Source organism: Scleropages formosus, chromosome 2 (genome assembly GCF_900964775.1).
Source record: "Scleropages formosus chromosome 2, fSclFor1.1, whole genome shotgun sequence".
NCBI lineage: Eukaryota > Metazoa > Chordata > Actinopteri > Osteoglossiformes > Osteoglossidae > Scleropages > Scleropages formosus.
The window spans coordinates 34,714,665-34,735,099 of NC_041807.1; the positions used below are offsets into that span (position 1 = coordinate 34,714,665).

The 20,435-nt window shown below is 48.8% G+C and overlaps 2 protein-coding genes across 5 annotated transcripts in view; both read right to left on the reverse strand.

The window, feature by feature from the left end:
* Nucleotides 1-4,407, reverse strand: part of LOC108933485 (segment polarity protein dishevelled homolog DVL-1-like) — a 37,224-nt gene extending 32,817 nt beyond the window's left edge. For both annotated transcript variants that reach the window (XM_029249739.1, XM_029249740.1), the window contains exon 1: nucleotides 3,605-4,407. In XM_029249739.1, the coding sequence (XP_029105572.1) occupies nucleotides 3,605-3,774 (170 nt within the window). In that variant the 5' untranslated portion in view covers nucleotides 3,775-4,407. The remainder of the gene's footprint in view (nucleotides 1-3,604) is intronic.
* A 1,947-nt stretch (nucleotides 4,408-6,354) lies between these two features.
* Nucleotides 6,355-20,116, reverse strand: LOC108933499 (matrix remodeling-associated protein 8-like). 3 transcript variants are annotated; one of them, XR_001966067.2, is made up of 11 exons: nucleotides 19,478-20,116; nucleotides 17,505-17,531; nucleotides 16,859-17,164; nucleotides 16,528-16,629; nucleotides 15,910-16,356; nucleotides 8,504-8,629; nucleotides 8,354-8,384; nucleotides 8,150-8,226; nucleotides 7,739-7,816; nucleotides 7,421-7,614; nucleotides 6,355-7,031 (listed from the first exon to the last, which is right to left on the reverse strand). XR_001966067.2 is itself a non-coding variant. In XM_018750600.2 (10 exons), the coding sequence occupies exons 1-10, from the start codon at nucleotides 19,521-19,523 to the stop codon at nucleotides 7,589-7,591; spliced, it is 1,263 nt and encodes a 420-aa protein (XP_018606116.2). In that variant the 5' UTR covers nucleotides 19,524-20,116; the 3' UTR covers nucleotides 6,355-7,588. The 3 variants fall into 3 exon arrangements, 2 of the variants coding, with proteins under 2 accessions (XP_018606116.2, XP_029115841.1); XM_018750600.2 differs by having other exon boundaries at nucleotides 6,355-7,614; nucleotides 16,859-17,161; XM_029260008.1 differs by having other exon boundaries at nucleotides 6,355-7,614.
* Nucleotides 20,117-20,435: the final 319 nt, after the last annotated feature.

The following is a 20,435-nucleotide window of genomic DNA, read 5'->3' on the forward strand; positions in this document are numbered from 1 at the left end:
GAAGCCAAAGGGAATTACACTGTCTTTTCCACTTGCGTTTCTGCCAGTGGTCCTGAATATGAAAACACTGTACTTACAGGTTATCTTTTCAGGCTCCAGCTCTTAAGCAGGGAGCCAGCGGGGGGTTCGCAAGAGGGGAGTTCTTTTGACCAGAGGAAGTAGACCCCTTGGGTAATTGGGCTAGCATAAGGGGGGTGGACAGCAGCAGCTGATGCCCCCCAGCACCGGTCAGAAAGCCCTTCAAGCTCACGCCACGGGGAGCTTTATGAGGATCCCCCGAGACCATGCAATCAGTCACTTGCACTGTGGCACAAACAGATTGGCCAATTATTGCCACGAAGCCCTTCCTTGCACTAAGGCTCCAAACTCCAATTAGGCTGCAAATGGCTCATCGGTTCACGTCCACTGAACCGTACTACCGGAGCTGAAATATGAAATATCTCTATTAGCTCCAGACTAATAGAGATCAACGGCATCACGCTGCAGCACAAAGCCAGACAAAAAAAAGTCACATAATCCAGAGCTCGGACAGACAGACGGACACCAACGGTTCCAAAAACAAACAGATAAGGGAAGGCCATGACATTCAGGCCTCAAAAGCTCATGTAAGAGAAGACTGGAGAGATCAGGTCCAACCCTGGCACTTGAAGCCATTCCATCTAATGCGGGAATGTGGAGGTCAAACATACCTCTGAGAGCATTACCAGAGCAACAGCCACACCTTATCTCTACATACCTGTCCAGGGATGTTTGTCTGCCAGAAAATGCAGCAGCCAATAAATAGTTTCTTCCTTTATCTAAGTAACTTGCAGTTCCCAAACAACACTTTTTGCCTACTGGTCATTCAGTGGAGTCAAGCGGAGTCATGTTTTCGTAATATTTTTTTTTCCATGAAGAAAAAAAAAGAGTTTAAAAAATGTTCTACCTCGACAATCAATACTAATGCTAACAGAGTGTAAGGCAGTACAAGGGTTGAAGGTGGTATATACTGGCTGTTGCCTTGCTAACTTTAGTTTTTAATCTCGCTTCCTAGCCTCGATCAAGGTACTCACCCTGAATCTGTACTGCTGTTTAAGTGAGTAAATCATTGTAAAGTTGACTATCTAACATTTACTTGGAAAAAGCAGTTAAGCAAATTACCCTTAACAGCTTCTGTACACATGTGTTATTGCCCGCAATCCTTCAAAGCATAAATTCCATGCTGTGCTTCTGTTGTGGGGATTCAAGGTAAATTCAAACCGAAAAAAGAGCATTTAACTGAATTTGTTTCTAACATTACTCTCCTTATCCCGGAAAAGGAATTCACACTACATGGCTGTTTCCATCACACCTCCGATAAGACTGCCAATTCCAATAAATACTGAGAATTTAACCCAGAACAACCATAATGTTTCCTTTAGCTTTACCATAGCAGACCAACACACTTAACACTAGGCTACTGAATGTCTCTCAAGCCAGGGGAAAAAAAAATTCCACTTGGAGGGCCAGCAGAACGGCTGGATTTACTGAGAGAAACTCCAATACTCAGATCCTGTCCAACGGCAGCATTAAAATCCATCTGAGATTCCCATTTATCCCATTTGGCAAAGTTCTACATGTTTATACACAGTATGGTCCTTGCTGCTGTAATAAGGAGAATAACTAAAACACTGTGTGACTGTTCACATCTCATATTTAATAATGTCACAGCATGAATTAACAGAAATATAAACTGAAAGCATATTCATATTTAATGTCACAACATTACTATAATCTAGTTCCAGTAATAAAACATTAAGCAATAACTTTATCTGACGGCTGTACGCGTTAAGTGAATGAACTGACTAGTGATTTTGTATCTTGACCCCCTGGAAAACTATTTATATATAAATGATAGCTTTACTTGTCCTAGATAATACTCAGGTTAGTAATCAGAAGCGTTAATGCTTTATTTGCTGGAAAAGAATTATTGTCTGTTTTGTGGTTTTCAATGACCTCCGAACCACATGCCATGGTGGTGTACAGAAGTGAATCTACAGATTCTTGGCAGTACTCAGGTCAGCCTCAGGTGTCTGTCCTGCGCATACAGAAAATAAAAGCGATGACTATCCTTCCTCTGACAAACAAAGATATTATTCATTTGAATTCCTACTGTATGGACCTGATTTTACAAACCACCGTAATCAGGTATTTGCCACTGAAAGAGTGTAACTGAAACACGGCCAACTGACAACATTCAGCAAAAGACGGAATGAGAGCGACCGAAACACAGCTAACAAACCTGGCTAACTGACGAGAGAGACCAAAACAAACGGCTAACTGACGAGAGAGACCAAAAACAAACGGCTAACTGACGAGAGAGACCGAAACAAACGGCTAACTGACGAGAGAGACCGAAACAAACGGCTAACTGACGAGAGGAAATGAAACTTGGCTACCCAAACTACGGCTAACTGCTGAGAAAAACAGCAATGATTAGAGTAACAGACACGGCTAACTGACAGTCAGGCAACCGAAACAGGGCTCACAGACACGACTACAGTGAGGAAACAGACTGAGCTACTCGAAAACGTAGCTAACCTAGGCTAACTAGTAACTGACAGGATAACTGACGACAGTGAAACAGCTACATGATCATGATGAGAACAGAATTTTGGAAACTTTTAGAAGGGAGTGACAAATTACACAAAATTGAAGAGAGAGAGAGGGGAAAAACGTTAAATTCGACTCAAGCACTTTTATCGCGTTTCATACGAGCAGGAGGATCGATTTACAACCCAACAACAGAACTGATTTAACAAGTTAACATTTCATAACAAGGAAATAAACTAAAACAGCATACTAAGACAGGGATGTGGCTCGAGAAAATAACAACTCCATGTAGTGGACTGTGTGTGTGTGTGTGTGTGTGTCAATATTTGTGTGTGTCAATATTTTTGTGTGTGTCTGTCACTCCGACGGGCTCTTCCCCCTCTGCTTCATTTCCTTCAGATCCTCAGGACGGGCTGTGTGTGTAAAAACATCACCGTTTCGTCAAGCGCTTGTTCACCTCCACTCACCGGCGTCGAGTCCAGAGGCATTTTTAACAAAAAACCCAGAGAAATATCGAGCGCACTTGAGCTGAAACGTATTTTAAAGCTCAGATGCTGGATCAAACAAGTGGCAGGTCAACACACACCGCTGCGAGGGAAGGACAATAATGAATAAATCACTACTACAGTCAGTGCGCATTAACACCAGACATTACACCTCGATTATACACCATGTTGTACACAGTGTCACACCACGTTTTACCGACACACAGGTGGAACCGATCGCGCGCGGGCCGCCGAAGACTCGGCGTGTTTGTCGGTCCGGGGAGAGACAGGTGTCATAACGGCCTCTTTGAAGTTCATCAAAGGGGCTCTCCCGCGACCCGCGCGCAACCCCGCCTTAAAAGGACACTCATTTATCGTTATTTTTCACGAATTACGAAATCAGGTCGGGTCCAGCGGAACGGGGGGGACGATCCGATCCGATCCGAGACAAACCCCATCATCACACCCGGGGCCGTTTGCCAAAGCCGGTCCAGACCTGCCTGGCTCGTCAGAACGGGTCGAACCGCCGGCCGGGCGCAGGATCTCACCCGAAGTCCTGGTCCATGGATTTGAAGAAGAACTTGTAGCTGTTGACGGGCCGGTTGTTGAGCACATGTTTGAAGTCGGCCAGAGTGACCTTCTCCGGCGGCACCGAGAGCTTCACCAGGTACGGCGTCTCCTCCTCGTCGATGTGGTAGATGATCTTGGTCTCCGCCATGAGGCCGCGGGAGGAGCACCATGGAGGCGCGGCTGCGGGGCTGCGGGGGCTCCGGGGCTGCGGGCCGACGAGTCACGGCGCGCCGAGATCCGCCGACGACTGCGCCGCAAAACCTGGATACGCGTGTGGCATCAACGTCGAGCAGCGCGCCGAGTGCGTGCGTGTCACCGCGAGGACAGCGCGGCTACGGGCAGGGACATAATGGAACGCGCAGCCGTCTCGCGGAGCCGCGGAAGAACAGGAAGGGACGACATCCTCCAACAGTGCGCTGGGAGGGAAGCAGAGCAGGGAAGGGAAGGGAAGGGACGGGAAGGACTCCGTCTGCTGCCGTTTTCCCTGCCTCGTCCCGCCATCTAGTGGCGTGTCTGTGAAACAGCGGGCTGCGCTGCGAACGACGGTTTCCAGCGACGGACCTGCGCGCTTCTGCCATCTAGGCGGCGCGTCTGCGTCGGCTTTCTGGAAACTGCTGCAGTATTTGCGATGTCCTTCAGGCTTCAGTGCTTTGTGTTTAATTGAACTCAAGATCTTCGGCGATGTTTCCTGTATTTTCCCCAGACACCCTTTTGAACATCTGTCATATTCTTTTAAAGATAAAAGAGGAGGTTCTTGGCTTCGTTGCTTGAATCCGTGCCGGAAGTGCCGAGCAGGGCGAGCCACTGAACTTCAAAAATGGTTTTTAAATGTTGTTTCGCCTGTTGACCAGTAGGGGGCAGTTTGGCGTCACAGCCAAAGGTTAAAACCCGCGCAAATAGAGACAATAACCCTTTACTACAATTTAATTTCTTTTTTTAAATTGTTATGTATCAGGTTTTCTGCTCTGGGCATAATTAATACATCTTTAAATTAATTTCTTTTTTAAACTCCCAAATGGACAGCACCAAATTTGAATTTCTGTGATTTGTGGGAAAAATCAGTGTCGGCCTCTTCGGCTACTTTTTTCCTTTCCCCTGCTGCTTGTAAATGGGAAGCTGGGTTTCCGAAGGCTCCCACATGACTTTTCTTCACTCGCTGTCAGCTGGATCCTTTATATACAACAGATTTTTTGTAAATCTGATTTGCTAATTTTTTCCCCAGTGTGTACTGGGCCACACGCCGGCGCTCTGGGACTGTGTAGGTGGATTTGGCAATCCCACGTTTAGAACATCAGAGAAATATGTGCCTGGTTTAGTGATCAGAAACGGGAGCCCAGCAGCGTGGACTCTGCTGTCGTCCCGAGGAGAACAAGTCTACGCCCACAGGACAGACCACATTTAAACCATTTATGCCATTAAGGCTGTGTGTTGTCTAAACCTTTAGTTTGTTACGATTGTGTAAACCTTGTCTCTTACAGGCCGATATTCAATGCTGACTCAAGCTTAAAATAAATGTTTAATACCTTCTTGTGTAAACAGGGATTGAAATGGAAGGTATTGGCAAAATAAATGAAATATTCGGACTTCCTGCCACAGCTTTGTCCACAGCCGTTGTCAGACATTGGCTGAAAATTAATGCTGAGTTCTGCAAAATTCCCATAGCTTCATGACTAAACTTTAGAAATCTGTGTCATGCTGTTCGACAAAAAGTTGCAATAAAACTAAGTAGCCGGGGTCAGTCACAACTGTACTGCTGCCAGCAGCGTTGCATCATCTTCTCTGATTCTCATCTCCAAAGATGTATTCATGTGTACACACACACACATTTTCAGAGCCGCTCGTCCCATACGGGGTCGTGGGGAACCGGAGCCTACCCAGCAACACAGGGCGTAAGGCCGGAGGGGGAGGGGACACACCCAGGACGGGATGCCAGTCCGTCGCAAGGCACCCCAAGCGAGACTTAAACCCCAGACCCACCGGAGAGCAGGACCCGGTCCAACCCACTGCGCCACCGCGCCCCCTATTCATGTGTAATGGCATGAAATACACATTTTGTCAGAAAAGTATTTTTGAGTGCATCATAACATCCTCTGGAGTCATCAGAGTAAATAAAGGATACATTATTGTATATTGGAATGTAGTTCCTGTACTCTGTCAGGATGGTACTTTTGCTTCAAGGATAAGAAAATGGACAGCAATTTTGTTTTTTTTTTTTTTTTTTCTTTTTCACAGATCTTCACCTAAAACATATTATTGATGACAACCTGATGATTCTTTAAATAATGATGAACAAGATATGACTACAGTTTGAGGTTATTTTAGAATATTGTAAAGGTTAGACTGGTTAGAAATGCTGCTTTCAACTCACAAGACCCAACTTTGAAAACAACATCCTGCTGTGGTACCCTCGATCAAGGTGCAGTACTTACCCCGTACTGACAGAGTAAAAATTACTCAGCTGTATAAAGGAGTAAGTCAGTGCAGCAATTCAGCATCGTGGGTCACTCTGGACAAAAGCATGAGCTAAATCCATGAAAACCATACTTTATGTAGAGACACGTGTATCCATTTTTCTGAAATTTGCGTTATAATTTAGCTGAATGAGTCCCTCTTTCGGAATATGAGCTGAAAAAAGTGACTGATTAAAAACCAGGAAGAACATACCAGCTCAAGAAAGTGTGTTTCACATTTTACTGTTTAAAACAGCTTGCCATTGTGGAATCTGGTTTAATAGTTTTATAAATATTTTAAAACACCCTTGTGATGTCACAGAATATAAAAGTTTCAGTATAGATCAGAGATACGAGACCAGAGGAGCTGAACTAATTTCTAAATACAAATAAGTCGGAGAGATCCTTTGCTATTTTTTTCTGCCTAGGAAAAAGTGAGTATAATGCTGCAGTGAGTATAATACTGAAGGCTTTAATATGCAAAGATTATATGTTGTCTGCATACATGGACCACTGTGGTTTTGAATGTGCCTTAAAGTCAGAGACATTCCACCGTGTGCACATGTGCTGTCGTTACCTTAGTGCTTTCTCTTTGTTGCTGCCCCCCGTGGGACATCGATACCTTCATGTACTATAATGAACTGTGATGAAGAATAGATGATGTGTTCATACCATCATCTATCCTGTACAACAAATTGAACTGGATGACGAGTGTATTTTGGGCAGAGGCACATACAGCAAATCATCTGTGGCTGTAAAAGCTGAAGATCATTTTCCAGTTCATGCTGCTAGTTTCCACTTTTGTACCTTAGACTTATTGCATCTTGTATTGTTATTCACCCTCCAAAACTGACCAGCAGGTGGTGTAGTGTTTAGAAGAAAAATCACCTTGCAGTGTGAAGGTTCCTTGTCTGAATCCAGCGGCTGCTGTCGTACCCTCGATCAAGGTACTTACCTTGAAGAGATACAGCAAGAATACACTATATATACACAGGTAAATCTTTGTAAAACCACATAAGCCACATTGGACAATGGTTTTGGGTAGAAAATAGGAAAATAATATAATATTAAAGTAAGAAAGGGCCACAATATAATAACAGGAGCTGAGACCATACCGAAGGGCACGGTTTAGAATTGAAATAAAGTGTTTGGTCTCACACACACAGCTAATTTACGTTTTTTTTCACTTTAAGCAAATCTGGTTTGCAGTAAAGTACATTTTGTATACATCTATATAATTTTATGCCAAAACCTAGTAAGTATACCATAAGACAAGCTCTAAGTATGTAGCAGTGTTCTGATGGTTGCACTAATAAGTCAAATGAAAAACGAGTCAGAACACACAAGGCATCGGTAATCCCTGCAGAAGTGTGTAAAGTGGCAGTGAGGAGACAGCATGTTGGTATGTCCGAAGCTAAGTGACTCCTCTCCTCATCCCAGTAGCTCCTCTTTTCGGCCTCCTCAGATCGGTACGTGTCTATCCTGGACCCGCCAGCAATAGAGTGATTCATATTAATTCCATGGCCTTCTTCCCATCTCTGTAGAGAAGAGATATTGAGAGAGAGTCATGTAAAAACATACCGTTGGCGAGGACTTTAATCCATTCTGAGGAAAAAGAGCATGTGACTCCTGTGCACTAAACGACTGATTTAGCCTCGTTACCTCTATCCAGGTCGATGACTTTTGGAGAGGGCAGTATGGACAGTTCCGCTCGTTCCTTCCAGAGGTTGTTTTTGTAGTCTAGGACACAGAGTCAGATGGCTGTTATGATCCCTGTTAGAACCCGAGGCTGAGATGATGCAGAGAATGTGGATTGAACAGCTGGAAATGGCTCATGGATGGTGGGTCTATGTGGAGTTTCTGTGTTCTCCCCATGTTCACATCCGTTTTCTCCCACAGTTCCAGATGTGTGTTTTAGGTGAATTGTAGTGTGTGTGTGTGTGTGTGTGTGTGTGTGTGGTTACCCTGTGATGGACCAACATCCTGTTATATAACCTATGCCTCCAGGATGGACTCTGGACCACTTGATTCCTGACGGAGAGAGGCTGCAAATGTACACTCGTGTCACCTCACCTGGCCTGATTTCCCCTCTGCTGTACATTGTGAGCTCCGTGCCATCCCTGCCAGTCTCACCCAGGCCTCTGAGAGCCCTGTGCGACCAAACAGAGGGGATCTCTTAAACACATCCCATCTGTAACATTACACTGCTCATCCACACTGTACAAAGTGGAGGGAGCATGCTGTATAATAATTATAACCATAAACATGCATCCTCACTGTTCAGGTCTGCGCAGGTGATACTCCAGCCCTGAAACAGCAGACATGCATACAATTAGACAGAGCGCGCGCGCACACACACACACACACACACACACACACACACACACACACACACAGGTGTCCTCAGGTGGCCGCACAGAAACGCACCTCTCTTTCTGAACTGGCAGGTGAGCAGCACGATGACAACGGCCACAAAGAGGATCACGATGAGGAGGATTGCCAGGACGTAGAGGTATCCTCCATGTTTCGATATGACGACGTTGACGACGGGGCCTGAGGGGAACAAGAGCGCCATGGGATAACGAAGCGACCCAACCGATCGGTCCCGCGAGCCGTCGCATTAACGTTCGATATTACTTCCAGTTACAGCTGTGAACTGACTAGGTTACATCACCGCACTTTTCACGAAGAACAAGGACTTTACTGGGAAGGTCACTGGTTCGAGTCCCAAGAAGAAGCCCTTGAGCGACATGATTAGAGCGAGAAAGTACCCAGTTATATCACTGATTTACAAAAATAAAAATAAAATATACAATTGTATCATATGTATATTATAAAATAAATCTTATTATCCCAACATTTTTAAGCAAATAAAATGCAAGTTGCTTCGCATAGAAAGTTTCTGAGTCATTCATGAATAATTAAAATAATTACTAAAAGGAGAAACCCTGCTGCACTACTGAACCAGAAACTTCGCTCTAAATTTCTTGTAGGGAATATTGAGTCAGACAATGGGGTAAAGCGTGAAATAATTAGATAGAAATGAAAGTTTAGTCAAACATCTCCTAAGCAGTTAAAATAAAATATAAAATAAATAGGATTAACCGTAAACTGTGTGTGTGTGTGTGTGTGTTTATCCCCAGCTGGCGGGGAAACAATACAGTAGAGCCAAGAAAGTAAATAGTTCAGTGGTAAAAGAGGATTCGACCGTCGCTCCCAGGGGCCCAGATGGAGAAATACGACTCGTCTTCGACGATACATCGTGGGTTGGGCTTGAAACAAGGGGCACAGAACTGGTGCGAAACACAGAACTCTCTGCACCGTTCTCTTCTGCCGGCCGGGAAAAACGGAGCGTTTTATTGTTTCCGGAGCTTCGTTTTCATAATGCAGCTTGAGAGGAGGGTCCGAATGTTTTTCAGCTGAGCTGAGTTTCTCATCATGTTGCTGCTGAGAACTCCAGAGCAAGAGAGGAGGACATGGACACTGGGCGGAACTGGGAGGGAAGTCCACGTTTGCTGTGTTTGCTTTCTTCTGCACAGCCCTCGTTTCTGGGTGTATCTAAAATATGTGACTGCAGGAGGAATCACTGCCAGTCCCTTCAGAATGAGTCCATGAGAAACAGAGAAACTGAACGGGGACAGCAGGTAGTGCAGTGGTTAGAGCTGCTGCCTTTGGACACAAAGGTCACAGGTTTGAATCAGCTGTAGTACCTTCAAACAAGGTACTTACCTTAAATATAGAATCATCCACCCCTCTGTGAACTGCCACCTTACTGTGGTGGAGGGGTTTGAGTGCCTGAATGAGTCCAGGAGCTATGTTGTCTGGGGCTATATGCCCCTGGTAGGGTCTCCCATGGCAGACAGGTCCTGGATGACAGATGAGACAAAGCGCGGTTCAAAAACCCCTTATGAAGAAAAAAATCAAGGCTTTTGTTTGCCCCACCCTGGAGCCAGGCCTGGGGGGGGGCGCCTGGTGGCCAGGTCTATGCCCACGGGGCCTGGCTGGGCTCAGCCCGAAGCCATGACATGGAGCCGCTCTTCGGTGGGCTCACCACCTGCCGGAGAAACCGTAAGGGGCCGGTGCATTGTGATTTGGGCGGTGGTTGAGGCCGAGTGCCCGGCCAACCCAAACCTCGGGCGCCAACTCTGGTTTTTGGGACTTGGAATGTCACCTCACTGGCGGGGAAGGAGCCTGAGCTGGTGCGGGAAGTTGAGAGATACCATCTAGATATAGTCGGGCTCACTTCCACTCACAGCTTGGGTTCTGGAACCACTCTTCTCGATCAAGGGTGGACTCTCCACTATTCTGGCGTTGCCCAAGGTGAGAGGCGGCGGGCTGGTGTGGGCTTATTAATAGCCCCCCAGTTCAGCCGCTATGTGTTGGAGTCTACCCCGGTGAATGAGAGGGTCGTCTCCCTACGCCTTCGGGTCAGGGAACGGTCTCTCACTGTCGTTTGTGCTTATGCGCCTAGCGGCAGTGTAGAGTACCCGGCCTTTTTAGAGTCCCTGGGGGGCGTGCTGGAAAGCTCTCCCACTGGGGACTCTGTCGTTCTACTGGGGGACTTTAACGCCCACGTGGGCAGTGACAGTGACACCTGGAGGGGCGTGATTGGGAGGAACGGCCTCCCTGATCTGAACCCGAGCGGTGAGTTGTTATTGGATTTCTGTGCTAGTCGCGGTTTATCCATAACGAACACCATGTTCATGCATAAGGGTGTCCATCAGTGCACTTGGCACCAGGACACCCTAGGTCGGAGGTCGATGATCGACTTTGTAGTCGTTTCTTCTGACCTTCGGCCGTATGTCTTGGACACTCGGGTGAAGAGAGGGGCTGAGCTGTCAACTGATCACCACCTGGTGGTGAGTTGGATTCGATGGCGGGGGAAAACGCTGGACAGACCTGGCAGGCCCAAACGCATAGTGAGGGTCTGTTGGGAACGTTTGGCGGAGGCCCCTGTCAGAGAGGTCTTCAACTCCCACCTCCGACAGAGCTTCAACCAGGTCCCAAGGGAGGTGGGGGACATCGAGTCCGAATGGACTATGTTCCGCGCCTCCATTGTCGGGGCGGCGGTTCGGAGCTGCGGCCATAAGGTCTCCGGCGCCTGTCGCAGCGGCAATCCCCGAACACGGTGGTGGACACTGGAAGTAAGGGATGCCGTCAAGCTGAAGAAGGAGTTCTTTCGGGCCTGGCTGGCTCATGGGACTCCTGAAGCAGCTGACAGGTACCGACGGGCCAAACGGAGCGCGGCTCTGGCAGTCGCCGCGGCAAAAACTCGGGCTTGGGAGGAGTTCGGCGAGGCCATGGAGGAAGACTTTTGGTCGGCCTCAAAGAGATTCTGGCAAACCGTCCGGCGACTCAGAGGGGGGAAGCAGTGTTCCACGAACACTGTTTACAGTGGAAGTGGTGCGCTACTGACCTCAGCTGAGGATGTCCTCGGGCGGTGGAAGGAGTACTTTGAGGATCTCCTCAATCCCTCCGACACGCCTTCCGTAGAGGAAGCTGAAGCTGGGGACTTGGAGGGGGACTCGTCCATTACCCTGGCTGAAGTTGCTGAGGTAGTCAAAAAACTCCTCGGTGGCAAGGCTCCGGGGGTGGATGAGATCCGCCCCGAGTTTCTCAAGTCTCTGGATGTTGTGGGGCTGTCTTGGCTGACACGCCTCTGCAGCATCGCGTGGAGTTCGGGAACGGTGCCTCTGGACTGGCAGACCGGGGTGGTGGTCCCTCTTTTTAAGAAGGGGGACCGGAGATTGTGTTCCAACTACAGGGGGATCACACTCCTTAGCCTCCCTGGGAAAGTCTATGCCAGGGTACTGGAAAGGAGAATCCGACCGATAGTCGAACCTCGGATTCAGGAGGAGCAATGCGGTTTTCGCCCTGGCCGTGGAACACTGGACCAGCTCTGTACCCTCACTAGGGTGCTGGAGGGTTCGTGGGAGTTTGCCCAACCAGTCCATATGTGTTTTGTGGACCTGGGGAAGGCATTCAACCGTGTCCCTCGTGGCATCCTATGGGGGGTACTTCGGGATTATGGGGTCCGGGGCTCGTTGCTACGGGCTGTTCGTTCCGTGTATGACCGGAGCAGGAGCTTGGTTCGCATTGCCGGCAGTAAGTCAGACCTGTTCCCGGTGCATTTTGGACTCCGCCAGGGCTGCCCTTTGTCACCGATTCTGTTCATTATCTTCATGGACAGAATTTCTAGGCGCAGCCACGGAACGGAGGGTGTCTGTTTTGGTGGCCGCGAGATCTCGTCTCTGCTTTTTGCGGACGATGTGGTCCTGTTGGCTTCATCAAGTCAAGACTTGTAGCGTGCGCTGGGGAGGTTTGCAGCCGAGTGCGAAGCGGCGGGGATGAGAATCAGCACCTCCAAACCCGAGGCCATGGTTCTCAGTCGGAAAAAGGTGGATTGCCCCCTCTGGGTTAGGGAGGAGTTGCTCCCTCAAGTGGAGGAGTTTAAGTATCTCGGGGTCTTGTTCACGAGTGAGGGAGAAATGGAGCGGCAGATTGACAGACGGATCGGTGCGGCGTCCGCAGTAATGCGGTCATTGTACCGGTCTGTTGTGGTGAAGAGGGAGCTGAGTTGTAAGGCGAAGCTCTCAATTTACCAGTCAATCTACGTTCCTACCCTCACCTATGGTCATGAACTCTGGATCATGACGGAAAGAATGAGATCGCGGATACAAGCGGCAGAAATGAGTTTCCTCCGCAGAGTGGCTGGGCGCACCCTTAGGGATAGGGTGAGGAGCTCAGTCACCCGGGAGGAGCTCGGAGTAGAGCCGCTGCTCCTCCGCATCGAGAGGAGCCAGTTGAGGTGGCTTGGGCATCTGTTCCGGATGCCTCCTGGACGCCTCCCTGGGGAGGTGTTCCGGGCTTGTCCCACTGGGAGGAGGCCTCGGGGCAGACCCAGGACACTATGTCTCCCGGCTGGCCTGGGAACGCCTTGGGGTTCCCCCAGAGGAACTGGAGGAGGTGTGCGGAGAGAGGGAAGTCTGGAGGACTCTGCTCGGACTGCTGCCCCCGCGACCCGGCCCCGGATAAAAGCGGAGGAAGATGGATGGATGGATGGATAGAATCACCCACCTGTATTAATGGGTAAATAATTGTAAGTACCTGGAGGTGCGGTGGTGCAGTGGGTTGGACCGCAGTCCTGCTCTCCGGTGGGTCTGGGGTTCGAGTCCCGCTTGGCGTGCCTTGCGACGGACTGGCGTCCCGTCCTGGGTGTGTCCCCTCCCCCTCCGGCCTTACGCCCTGAGTTGCCGGGTTAGGCTCCGGTTCCCCGCGACCCCGTATAGGACAGGCGGCTCAGAAAGTGTGTGTGTGTGTGTGTGTGTGTACCTTAACACTGTCAGTTGCTTTGGGGGGAAAAGTGTCAGATACTTAATAGGAAATTAAATGGTACCAAAAGGATGAAGGTCTCTGCTTCTTAAGGAAATATTGGTTTAGACAAAAATATGCATATTTCTACAGTTACATTTATGTATTTAGCAGATGTTTTTCTCCAAAGCGACTTCCAATGAACTTTATGTAGTGTTACTATCAGCCCACACATGTTATTCACCGCAGTGACTTACACTGCTAGATACAGTACTTACACTGGGTCACTCATCCATACATCAGTCGAACACACTCTCTCTGTCATTGTCACTCACACACTATGGGAAACCTGAAAAGCATGTCTTTGGATTGTGGGAGGAAACCAGAGCACCCATAAGAAACCCACGCAGACACGGGGAGAGCATGCATTTCTCCACGATTTCAACAGCGCCGAAGGAAGAAGAGTAAACTTTGAGAAAAGTGCTTCTAAATGAGCGGAACCGAGGTCCCCGGGTCCTTCGTTACGACTCCTCTCGGTGGCTTCAACACACAAACACACACAGGCCAACAAGGCGGCGAAAAAGCAGACCAGCTGCACACGGACACCCCCCCCCCCGTCTCCATAGCTCCCTGTTTTTGCGGCCCGCCACCCCCCCACTCTGCCGTTAAAGATGGAAACAGCTGTCCAGATGTTGTGCAGATGCAGCCAGCTTCCCTTTCACGCATATAAGCCAAAGCTCACACTGGTGTGATGGTAAAAACAGAGAAATGCTGCCTCCTGGGTGCTCTACTCTGCGTATAAGCTTATATTTTTTTCACTGTTGTTTGTTTAAGAGGGGGAACGGTGGCGCAGTGGGTTGGACCGGGTCCTGCTCTCCGGTGGGTTTGGGGTTCGAGTTCCGCTTGGGATGCCCTGCGATGGACTGGTGTCCCGTCCTGGGTGTGTCCCCTCCCCCTCCAGCCTTTCACCCTGTGTTGCCAGGTTAGGCTCCATATGGGATAAGTAATTTCAGATGATGTGTGTGTGTGTGTGTGTGTGTGTGTGTGTGTGTGTTTAAATGACAGTTTCCTCCAAAACGACTTGCAGCGTCTCGCCATTTATATGGTAGGCAAATTTTTTCATCTAGGCTAAGAAAAATGCTGAGCGGCGCAATTATTGTACACATGTGCTGCAGGCAGCTGGGAATTCTTTATAGGGAGCAAAGTCGGATTTGCCGAAGTTTCTCAGAACGCAGAACAGAGGAGTTGATTTTATAGCAGTTAGAGCAGTTTAACTTGTCTTTAGGTGTCGTTTTTAAATGCGTAACTTAATCGATATATTTCAATCCTTTTTCAAAACAGTTTCGGGTGTAGTGCTGCTCTATAGGGCTGCTCCGGTTTGTCTGGCGTCGCCGACTTCACGGGCCCTGTGTGTAAAACCCAGCCGTTGCTCAAGAGGACAAAAATGAGCAACTGCTCCAGCGGGACGGAGGCGGTCACTTCCTGAGCGTCGGCCAGAAGCGTTTCTGCAGGAGAGATGCGGTCGCCGAACCCCCCAACCCCGCCGTCTCCCAGCAACTTCCTATGTTTTCTCTCTAGAAAAATCTGCAGCGCTTGAATAAGCCCCTCCCCTTTTCCTGTAGACCCCGAACACAAACGGCAAACATCTGACTGCTGGGCTCTCGCTGCGGAGAAAGAGACGGGGAGGAGGGGCGTTTGGACGAGAAAAACTATTGGGGCAGTCGGGCCAGAATTTGTTGTGAATAAAGATTCCGCATTAAAGGCAGTAAATCAGGGCTGAAGGCGAACAACAGAGGGAGTTTTGCACTCTGCTCATCCTGCGTTTGTGGTGTGTGTAAACTCACTTGCGGGAGAGGAAAAATAAAGAGGAATTCCAACGTGGAGACAAGAGAGTTTGTTCAAACACGTATCCACAACTAAATGAAAGAGCATTAAGAGCCCGCAGAGCTCAGCCGTGTCTCCTAGGGTCCTGGACGAGGCGTCTGGGGAGCGGAGAACGACAGACACTACAGGGAGCCTCGTTGAAGGAAAAGAAGGAGGGGAAGGAGGAGAAAGAGTAGGAGGGAACAGTTTAAAAAACTGAGCGCAGAAATGGATATGGAGGAGGGGGAGGGTGAAAATAACTGAGAACGAGATGTGATCAGCATTAAACTCAGAGCTGCAGTTCAAGTCAAAATATGTGATCAGTGGAAATAAAGCGTAGTTTTTATAATAAAACATCCATCCATCCATCCATCGCTTGTCCCATGCAGGGTTGCGGTGGTCCAGAGCCTGTCTTAAGGCAGGTTGCACTATGGACTGGATGCCAGTCCATCACAGAAAACACATTTAATAAACATGCACTTCCTTCTCACTCGGACAACTTTATGTACTGCGGTCGTCTAAAGACCCCTAAAAACTTACTACACGCACATCAACGCAATCTCATTTACGTCGACAGCACGGCTCTTTGCGGCACTTGAACCAGCAACCTTCCTGGTCACCGATCGGCGTTTTTAGGTGTCTGCTGAGAGAGGTCTTACTTTGGTTTCCGTTAGGGTGGTCGGGGGCGGAGGGGTGGAGGTCGGGGGAGACCACGCTCAGCTGGTAGGTGATGATTTTCCGGAGGCCGCAGTACTGGTGGTGCATGTGGCAGGAGTAGAGACCCTCGTCGGACGCCTGCAGGTCGCCTATGGTGAGCGAGAAGTCGCCGAGGGAGAAGGGCTTGTCCGAGACGTTCATCCTGCGCGTCTGGAAGAGCGGCCCGCGCTCGGGCGCCTCCCCGGATGACAATACGTCCAGGAGGCGCTCGGCGTCACCCCACGGGGCCCCCAGGGGCCGCCAGTCCCAGCGCACCACCTGGTTCCGGGACTCCCGCTGCCGCTTGACCCACAGGGGGCGCCGGTTGATGCAGGGCAACGTCACGGTGCTGTTGAGCAGGACCACGAAGACGGCCTTCTCCCCGTCCCAGGAGCGGCGCACCTTTCGTTCTGGGGAGACACGTCACCAGCTGTTGGAGCCCGGAGGGAACTGAGTGAGGTAGCCTGTCCACTTTACCACGCTGTCGACGGTCGAAATTTGGAACGCTCGTCCCAGAGGGAGGATCGAAAAGACACGCCGATGCAGAGGGAGCTCAGGCGTCCCGGGCGCTGGGACCTCACCTGACTTGGTGACGTTGAGCTGCACTTTGAGCGACTCGTTCAGGTGGCAGTAGTGATGGTGCAGGTTACACGAGTAGATCCCCCTGTCGCTCATTCCCACTCCTGCAGGGACACAAAGACCCGGGTTTGACCGCCGACACTTTGGACGGGGACACGTCTGCCTGCCAGAGCATCTATTCATCCGCTCGTTGCGGTGACTGCTGTGCATCCTGGGAAGAGAGGTTAAGGAACGGAACCCCCGGCGCCCTGAGGGCAATGGAGTCCGCCACCGTGCCGTGTTGAACACAGGTTCGAAGGTTGACCTGACGATCGGGGACAGGGAGGTCCTCACCTCTGATAACGAGGGAGAAGTTTCCGTCGAGGAAGGCGGTCGAGGACACGTTGACGCGCCCCTTGTTGGCCGAGTTGTAGACGCGGCGCTCGCCGCTGGGGAACATGTCGAGGACGCGCTCCACGGACGGCTCCGACCCGCCATGGAACAGGTCCCAGTGGAGGACGCGCTGCCGCTCGCCCAGGCGGTCCTGACTCTGCGCCAGGCGCCGGCTCCGGCACCGCAACGTGGCCCGTGACCCGGCGGGGGCGCTCACGTTGTGCCGCTCGACTGCGGCGCCCGCCCTGGCGCTCTGACCCGACACTGCTGGGGGACACAGGTCCCCCGCGAGGACACAGTTAGAACCGCATCTTCTCCCAAAGACCATCAGAGCTACATCTAGTAATACTTCTTACTGGCAGTAAAGCCTTCAAAAACACTGCAACCGGAATTGTGCCGTTTTATTCATATCTACACCCAAGTGAAACATTTCCACCTTCATACTGATGGATGTTTTATCCGAGCAACACCGCCACATCCCTCGCCCCACCCCACCCGGGTTCGACAGCACGGCTCCTCTTGGAATTTCACACATCAACCTAAGAACATAAGCCTCTGTTTGTCAGCCTGAAAAATAAGTGCAACGTTTATTATTATGAGGACTTACCGCTAGTGAGCAGGAAGGCAGCAAAGGCTAAAATGAGAAAAAAACATTAAAAAATATATATTAATAACAAAGAATCAGTGTCTACATTCAGTTATTTAACTTTTCTCAAAAGGGACAATGATTATTAACATTTATTTATTACGCTGCACTAAACTCCAAACTATTATTTACCCACCTGTACAGACAGGCAATGCAATGCAATGCAATGCAACGCAACGCAACGCAACACACACACACACACACACACACACACACACACACACACACACACACACACACACACACACACACTACAGGCCCTTTACATTACATTACCTTTACTCATTTAGCAGATGCTTTTCTCCAAAGTGACTTACAATGTTAAGCTGTTTTCAATTATTTACCCATTTATACAGCACGGTAATTTTACTGGAGCAATTTAGGGTAAGTACCTCACTCAAGGGTACTAGAGCTGGAGGTGGGATTTGAACCTACGAGCGTTGGGCCCAAAGGCAGCAGCTCCAACCGTTGCACTACCAAAATGACCGACAACAGTGTCCAAGAGCACAAGAACTTCTGAATTCCTTCTTCTAATGCCAAGAAAACCAATTTAACGTGAGACGTGATGCACACCTGTGTACATGGCTGCTGGGGGAGTGGAACATGGACCCCGTTTCCTCGCTGCAGTTCAAGCCTCCTAACCCCTCTGCGCTAAGTGGAGTGAGGTGCTCAGAACTGGTTGTGTGTGTGAACTGAAACTGTGGACCTCAGTGGAGAAAACCCTCTACACTAAACACACACACACACACACACACACACACACAGAGTCTGAAACTGCTTGTCCCCAGTGGGGTTGTGGCAAACCAGAGCCTAACCCAGCAACACATGGCAGAGGGCTGGAGGGGGAGGCGACACACCCAGGACGGGACACCAGTCCATCGCAAGACACCCCAAGCAGGGCTCAAACCCCAGACCCACAAGAGAGCAGGACCCGGTCCAACCCACTGCGCCACTGCACCCCCCCACAGAAGAACACGACCAAATAACTAAAACACAAAGTAAATAAAAATGAAAAGAAATAAGATATTATGAAACTGTTAAATGGCGCACTGGGGACTGAATACAACCATTTTTCCACATCTATGTCCATTTAACCCTTTCACTGCACGTGCTCTGCAGCTGTATGGCCTCTCAGTAATAATCTTCTATCCAGCTGTTCAGGGTTCCAGAAATAAAATACTTGACCACTTGATTGGAAACAACACGCTCCGATGGGCCTCGGAGTGGAAACAGCTGCCGGTGACGTTACCTCCAAACACACCATCTGAGCGGCGGTGAGTCAAGATGAGTGTGAGCGACTCACCACAAGAGTTACTCTGCAGTAGGATGAGGAGTGAGTCAGTGAACTTTTTGTGCTGTTTGTCTTTGATTCATATGGTGTTAAGTAACTTAAGCATCACACGTCTCCAAGTGTCTCTCTTTCTGTTAATGTAATGAACACGTTGTATTTTCTACGAGATGTACGTCGCTTTGGAGAAGTGTCTGCTAAATAAATAAATGTAAATTTTAATGTAAATATTGTGCTTCTCTCAACGCCTCGGCTCAGTTCTCGTCCCAAAGTGAGAAATCGAGGTCTTCGGGCACCACGGTACCGCGCTGCTTTGTACGACACCGAGCAGCTGCCCCCTGAGGCTCAATGCTACCTTTGAAAAGAAGGTATTCCAAAGTATTACTTTGAAGTTCAGATCCCACCTCCTGAAAGCTATTAGCCCCACTGTGATTTTTTTTTATGTGATGATACCCACCTGGCCGAACGCTCATCATCATCATCAGTAACTCGAATTTGCATTACTATAAAAAAATGTTGTTACACTATTTTATACTCTGTCGTACTTACACCTCATCTCAGCAAGAACTTTTTAGTACAAAACTACTCCAAGAAAGTTATTATTCTTAAAAAGTACTGTTAAGTAGTGACATAAGTAAGAACTCACCGTGAAAAAGCCACAATGTGACAACAGCAGTGCTGCTTTTCTTCATATTGAACAGTTTGTACTTGATAGAAAAATAAAAGGACTACAAATCTTCAGATGTGTGTTAAAATTATTAAAGTTTCTCCTCTTTCTGGAGGTGGAGATGTTGGACAATGAAGGAAAAACAGCTTTTATAACCAGTTGTTTGATGAACCCTGAAGAAGGACGATTGAGGCTCTTTTCTCTAAGTGCACACAGTGCCCGGTTTAAGGTTTGTTTTTGTCTTCCTCCTCCTCGCTTTTCCTCATTTTCATCCAACTTAGAGCAAAAACGCAAACAGACCTTGCAGGACGACGTCCTTCACTTCTCCCAGTGGAATCTGCGCACCAAACTCATGTGAAAGACCTCAGCGCTGAATATGAGTAAGAAGAATGAAAACTGGGGCAGAGCCTGAGCTGGTTGTTTTTGCACTGACGCCGACAGCCCCAGCGAGAAAACCCCGTGTGCGATGTGGACGGGCTGATGTATCCCACTCCCACTCCCACCCCCACCGCATCCTCCACTGGGTATGGTATTAATTTCCCTAACAATTTCCTTAACAATGTGCCAAGTCTGAGCCAGTAAAGTCAATGCAGTCCAGCGCCTCCAGGCATACAACACTGTTCCCTCTCCTCCCTGATTGTAATTTTTTTTCTCTCTCGGTATTCATATGTATGTTATGCTACTTTCCACATATTAAGCCAAGACCAACCTCCCCTTTTCTGCCAAATCGCAATTTACAACAAACTCAGAAGGCGCTGTAAAATCACAACAGCTGTTAGACAATGGAAGCATACTTGTAAACGGAAAGTAATATGTCTTCAACCTACATTCAATCCTTGAATGAACTATCAGTTGGGAAGATCTGTTTTCTTGGGAATTTCATCTGTCACTAGGAGAAAAATGTGAGTGTAAATGACAGGAAAATGAATAAAGCATG

Bases quoted from the DNA above. Each gene is read 5' to 3' on its own strand.
- LOC108933499 (XM_029260008.1), bottom strand. From the start codon at position 19,523: ATGAAGAAAAGCAGCACTGCTGTTGTCACATTGTGGCTTTTTCACG. The intron at 17,165-17,504 runs GTAAGTCCTCAT...TGTGTCCCCCAG, and splicing joins TGCCTTCCTGCTCACTAGCG to CAGTGTCGGGTCAGAGCGCC. The intron at 8,227-8,353 runs GTGAGGATGCAT...TTGGTCGCACAG, and splicing joins CACCTGCGCAGACCTGAACA to GGCTCTCAGAGGCCTGGGTG.